The sequence below is a fragment of the Lolium rigidum genome, chromosome 2, assembly GCF_022539505.1.
Source record: "Lolium rigidum isolate FL_2022 chromosome 2, APGP_CSIRO_Lrig_0.1, whole genome shotgun sequence".
Lineage (NCBI taxonomy): Eukaryota > Viridiplantae > Streptophyta > Magnoliopsida > Poales > Poaceae > Lolium > Lolium rigidum.
Genome location: NC_061509.1, coordinates 276,669,877 through 276,676,541, shown reverse-complemented (window position 1 = coordinate 276,676,541; position 6,665 = coordinate 276,669,877). Strand labels below are relative to the sequence as shown.

The 6,665-nt window shown below is 45.7% G+C and overlaps 1 protein-coding gene across 1 annotated transcript; it reads right to left on the bottom strand.

Moving 5' to 3' along the window:
- Positions 1-982: 982 nt before the first annotated feature.
- LOC124688874 (F-box/FBD/LRR-repeat protein At1g13570-like) lies at positions 983-4,048 on the bottom strand. Its single transcript, XM_047222490.1, has 4 exons — positions 3,538-4,048; positions 1,909-2,802; positions 1,675-1,830; positions 983-1,542 (listed from the first exon to the last, which is right to left on the bottom strand). The coding sequence occupies exons 1-4, from the start codon at positions 3,541-3,543 to the stop codon at positions 1,102-1,104; spliced, it is 1,497 nt and encodes a 498-aa protein (XP_047078446.1). The 5' UTR covers positions 3,544-4,048; the 3' UTR covers positions 983-1,101.
- Positions 4,049-6,665: the final 2,617 nt, after the last annotated feature.

Genomic DNA, 6,665 nt, shown 5'->3' with positions numbered 1-6,665 from the left:
AACGAACCACTTGGTGGTGAAGGAATGTCGAGCTCCGACGAACGATGTACAGAAGGGCCTCCATCTTGGAGGTTGAAGAAGGGTTGCCTTGTCGGCCAAAGATCACGGCACCGCCGGGGAGCACCGCGTGTTCCAATCAAAGGAGCTCTTGACAAGCAGCTCCATAGCACCTCGCAGGCGAACGTCGATGGCCTCGGCCATAACCGCACCTCCGCCGCTTATCTTCTCACCACCACGGCAAGGCAGAGAAAGAAAGCTGCATACGAGGAGAAGCCGACCACGAGCCGCATCGGTGGAGAGGACAAGATCCCTCTCCCAGATCCAAAATCGGCATGCCACTCTTCTGCTCCTCCTCGCCACCGAGGCCAGCCAGAAGAGAAGCAGTAGCATACCTTGCAACTCCGCCACGGCTGGCTCGGAGAGCTCCATCTTCACTGCAACCATGGGAACGAGAAGAACCTGCACCCACCGATTTATTGAAGAAGACGGCGTCGCTCCCCGCAGCACCTCCCTCCAACCACAGGAGCAGGGGAAGAGCGAGCAGCAACCCTGGTCCGGCCAGGATCCGACGGCAGAGACCCGAACCACCGCCTCCACTACGTGGCATACTCCCAAACGGTGCCATTCAGCCACAAACAGAGGCGCAAACCTAAAGATCTACACCTAAACTACTCCGTCACCAAACTCCAACCAGCTATTCCGGTGGAAAAGCAAAAGTTACTGTAGGGGGGTAGATGGAGCCTTCAGGTACACTGACCCAACCTGTATACTTGCCATACCACAAGTATATACAGCAGGATATATGTGCGTTTTTTCTACGGAGTATTTTCTATTTTGACTTATATACTCCGCCCCGAGCGAACGGAATTAGCCAACATTCACGAGATGTATACAGAATTGCAATGCCGTTTCTTCAAAAGATGAAAATTGCGTTTTTTTAATGAGCCAAAAATTGCAGCGGCACCTATCTAATTAACCCATATTAATTCATGATAACATCTTGCAGTAACCATCATCCATTTGTCACACAAGAGTTTACATAACCAACAAAACAAAATAGTTTAAAAACTCATGATCCAAGTTGGGAACATGTCGAACACCTCACTGCCTATTTCGCAAGCTTTTTCTGGATACATCCAATGAGCACTCCGGGTACAGATACTTTGATAGATGAGCATCCCTAATTGTTGAACAAGCGTGAATTATGGCAAAGGACTCAATTCCCGCAGTAACTCTCTTCTTCAGTGATATCCTCTGTCTTTTAGTCCAAGGGAACCGGATCGGCTTCTGATCCTGGCAGTTGTCGCACTCCAACCTACTATACAGGAACACATCCTCTAGATTAATTGCTGCTGCCATAACACGTCGGAGATAACTCACCATATAATCATCAGATTCAAAGCAATATATGATAAGTGTGACCAAATTATGGTGTTTGAAATCAGCTATAGACGAGTCCCACTCCACACCCCTGTTCTCGCTATAAAATTCTTCTTTCCTTGTCTTCTCGTCTGTTTCCATTATACATGCATGATCCCATACCTGCATCCCAGCAATAGGACAAAGGCAAAAATAATTTGTCAACTGAGCAGATATATGTCTTTGAGAAAATCGTGCAAAACCAAACATTAAGCCCCATGTGGCAAAGAGAGATCTCTAGGTAAAAGCACATACTGCCATGCATAGCTCCTTCAGCAAGGGTGCAGCTTCAAGAATAAACATTGTCCAGGTGAGATCATAACCTTCAGGAAGAGCAACCAGATTCACAAACCTTAGTTGGCAGAACACAGATGCCAGACTTTTGGTCAGACATTCTGGCTGCACCCAAATCTGCAACAAATAGACACGTGAGGAGATGAGCAGAGATTAAGTGAAGCCACAGCTAGCAAAGCGACAATGTTGACTTACCTTTTCAGATTTAAATCCCAACTTTAGAACCCGTATTGAGGTGCTGCTAAGAAACTCACTTAACTTGACCAGCTTGTGAAAACTATAGCCAACATTTGTGAGGCTTACAGTCTCGAGCAACGGTACATGACCAAGAACCAGTGGATCCTGGTAGTCTATCCAATCATCAAAGGTCATCTGTGTGAGTTGAGGGAGCCAGTTCAGCTTAACTTGCTCGAAAGAACAACCGGTGATACTGAGCTCACTGAGATGAGCGTGCTCAATTTGCAGCGTGCTGGGATCACCCGAGTCGCAATTCATCATACGCAGATGCTTCAACCGCTTGCAAGTGATGAGAACGTTGGATATGTCTGATTCGCCAAATCTCAAATCCTCCATGTCAAGGCTAGTGAGACCACCAAATGCATTTTGACAGGCATCAAAGAACCGCATGAATTCTCTCCCACATATGGCCAGCTCCTCATCATTGAGTTCATCTGTGCCAACCTTCCCTGTCATAACACTGAATTGGGATATCTCAACCGAATGTGTCTCCATCGTATGACCAACAGCTTGTCCAATGGATATGGGGACATCATCTCTCAAGTAGAACGCAGTAGACAGGAACCGGATGGTGTGTTCACCTGGACTTCTGCGTGTCACTATGCTCTTTATCGCTTCGACAGCAGCCGCATTGACCCGAACCATTTCATCATCAGAGACGTTGGCGTTTGACACACCCTTGGGCAGGAAGTCCTGAGCATTTATTATCAGCCTAGAGAGTTTGCCAGAGAGCTGACTCCACCTTCTGGAGAGGATGCTGGTTCTTGCAGCATCGGGGACATTGAGTCGGTCAAGAATGTTGACCAGAATGTCATCAGGCAATGCGCTGATCCTATCATCTCTACTGCCTTTCTGCATTTGGCATGGAGGCAAACAAGAGTTAGTTTCACACTAGTCAAAGATGAAACATTGATAATCTCACATATGCAATTACACTAGTCATAATGATGTAGTTTCGATGTAGTACAAGAGGTACAAACGTGATGATATATTTTTCCAAACAAAACAATGCAATTAAGAAAGAAAGAAAGAATCAATTTAAATTCTGCCTCGGAGTTACAAATTCATAAAATCAGAAAGAAGTAATTTCGATGTAGTATAAGAGTTACAGATTTGATGGTATTTCTTTCCCAATCAAAACATTGCAATTAAGAAAGAAGCAACTTTAATTCTGGCTCGGCGTTACAATATCTATACAATCACAAAGATGTAATTTCCATGCATGGAGTAGTACAAGAGGTACAGACTTCCGGATAATTTTTCCGAAGAAAAACATTGCAATTAAGAAGGAAGCTATTTTGATTGAGCCTCGTAGTTGCAACTTCCATACAATCACAAAGCTATAATTTCGATGTAGTACAAAAGGTACAGACTTGCTGATATTTTTTCACAATCAAAACATTGCAAATTTGATTCTGCCCCGAGTTATGGTTTCCATATTCGTAAAGATGCAAATTTTATGTCGTCCAAGAGATAGTTGATTTTCCCCCCATAAACAGGTTCAAGGTTTAAGGAAGCAACATTGATTAGGGGATGGGTTCTCCAGAAACAGAATATCTAGAGGAAAAGAAAGTACAAGTTACTCACCCCCATGGCTCCCGCTTTGATCTGCCGAGGCTGAAACTTGGCGCTTGGATGACTCGTGAGTTGCTGGTCTCCTATGAATCCCTGGCGGCTTCTCTGGTGTCCTTGGTTGGCTGCAACTCTTGGATATTTATTACAGCGGCGGTCGGCGCCAAGTCGGAGATCGAAACCGGGAAGGATTTGAACTCCTTCTAAAATCTAAACCGAAATAGGGTTGAAGTCGGACTGCAGCTCGTTTTAAACGAGCCGCTTTGATTGCGAACTGAGGCTCCCAACAGAGCCGCTTGATTGCGGACTGCCGCTCCCAAAGGAGCCGCTTGATTGCGGACTGCCGGAGCTGATCCGGTTCCGGATTGCAGCTCCCAAAGGAGCTGCTTATTTGGGCGAATCTACTACCGGAACACCGCTCGATCCTCATACGAGGAGCGCTTGGGCGGCGAGGGGGTGACGGCGGCGGAGGAGCTCGGCGCAAGGCTGGCAGCGGCGCATCTCCGATCTAAAATCTCTCTCTTCCTTTCCCCTGTCGAACCAACTAACCCTAGGTGGAATGACCATTATATATGTGCGGCCTGCGTGATGGGCCAAGGCCCAACGCGTGCTTGCTGTTTGTGTATATGCAGCTGCAGAGCTTTCCCCTGAAAAAATTGCTGCAGAGCTGCCGTCTGTCATGTCATGTGTTCAACGCGACGCCCAGTCATCTTGTTGTGCATCGCTGGTTTTGTAGCCACCAGCCCAGTTCACGGCCCATGGACCCAAGCCCAGCGAGGTACAACCGTACAAGTACGGGCATGACACTGTCGCTACTCGTCGCACAACCGAGTGACAAAATACCTTAAGCTGAAGACACTAAAAACTTCATTTTTGCAAGATGATCATCTTCTCTTCATCCGTTTCCCTTTTACGCGGCCGATCCCACACCTGCACGTCATAAGACAAAGCTAAACAGAAACGGGTTATTAATTCCGTACAATTTTACAACACATAAAAACGCATGCAAAATTTAACATGAAGGGTAGCTGCATGCTTTACATCATGTACATCACATGCAAAATTTGGTACACAAATATGATTGTTTGACGCATAAAAGAAACAAAATGATTTAGCTATTCTATGTATACTGATTTGTAAAAAAGAAAAGTTGTAGGACACATGAAGGTTCATAGACTGAAATGTGAGCATAGAAATCACTTACCATTTTTATGCTTATAGCATACTGTCTCCTCTGTACAGTTAATACGACTATGTATCATTCATGAACAAGTGATCCACACACTCATAGTGTAAAGCTCAATCCAGTCTACTACCAGTGGTGCAAACACAAATTAGATTGTACCTTAAGGGCACTCCGCTTCTTATGAAACTTGCCAATATAGGTGCTGCTTCCCTTTGATGACATATCGCCTGTATTAAGAGAAAAATGATATGTCAAGTAACATTTCTTTATCTGACTTCTCACATTTCATTGATACATAATTGCCAATGCTGACAACCTCTCGAGTGATTCGCACCTAACAAGAAAACACCGTCGTCCAATATGAGCAGCAGCAACCTCTGCATATATATGAGCTAATTCTTCTTCTTCCTTTTATTTTCTTCGGTCTCACCATCGGCCTTTTAACTGGGGTCTTCAGAGACAGAAGTCTCACTTGGCTTACTCCCAGGTTCTACAACTTCAACACAGCCTTCCTTGCTATATTTTTTGCTAGCATCTTTGACTTCCGCTATAACATTAGCTAATTTCTCTGCATCAACTGATTCGGGTGAGCACCGATAAAAAGGAAATGAATATAGGATCTAAGCCAAATTAGAAAGATGTTGCTACCTTGTTGGTTGCTCGCCGCAATAAATCACCTGGAGCTGAACTGATGCACGACATAACCACAGTCCATGATGAATACAATAATTCCAGGGGACATAGCTCATCAACAGAAAAATATAACAGTACTGAAGACACCTCGTGCTAGAAGTATCCCGATTCCAACAAATTTGCTAACATCTTCTAGGTTCACGAGCAATGAACTCAAATAGTCTTCCAGGAAGCAGAAAATTCCGACTCAATGCCTTTATAATTGTGCACTTAAATGGCATTACAACACCTACGCTATCGAGATAGAAGAGGGAGAGGTGGTATACCTCGAGGTTGGCCTCGGACTGGAGGACGGGGAGCGTGCGGGGGAGGCCGCTGGACTCGAGGAAGCTGTAGGTTCCTTCTTGCACACCTCCACAAACGTCGGCATCTCAGGGACGTGGTCAAGGAGGAGCGCCACTATCACAAGCTGTTCCGAGGGTCACCATAGCGACATCAGCAGGTTAAACCTTCGAGCAACACCGCCTCACTCCCCTCCCTCAGCCACAAGCAGGTCAACAAGGAGGAGTACCCCTTGCGCGAAGAGGGATACCGGGGCAGGGGTGGGAGCCTGGTTAGTGGTGGCGGTGCTCGATCTAGATCATGGTGGAGGGGAGGCGTCGGGAAGAGAGGACATGCGGTGGAGGATTGTCTAGGCTGGCCGGCAAGGTAGGTGGCAGAGGCGGCGGCACGACCGATATGGAAGAGGCTGAGTGGGCTGTGCTAAATCCCACAGAGCATCGCGGGAAGGGAATTGTCTCACGCTCCCACGCAAAAGTGACCGTGCGAGTGGTCATTCGCCAAGGAGGGATTTCAATTAGAGACCTCTCGCTCAGCAAAACCAAAATGCTTGCTTCGTGAGCGACGTCCTGCATCTAGACTTGAGCTAGCTATCCGCTGAGGGAAACATGAGGTTAAACCCCGCACATTGGCACAACCCCTCCCATACCGTCCAACGAGCATTGCAAACCCGAGCTTTTGTTTTTACAAAATACCTTCTGGCCTAGTACTCAAAGTATAATGTAATATCAAAATACTTGAAACGATGACTATATGCCATTTTTAATTAAGTTCCATAACGTGGGGTCAATCTATCTTTATTGAGGAAACACGAGTAGAGATGATTATCCATTTACTTCGTAAGTGGCAACCATTTTTAGCAGCTGCAGTGCTCCCTTCGTTTCAATTTTTTGTCGTGGTTTTGGTTCAAATTCTCTATCTGTTTCATAATTTTTTTGTCATAATTTTAGTTTAAATTAAAAATAAAACCACGACAATTTTTTTG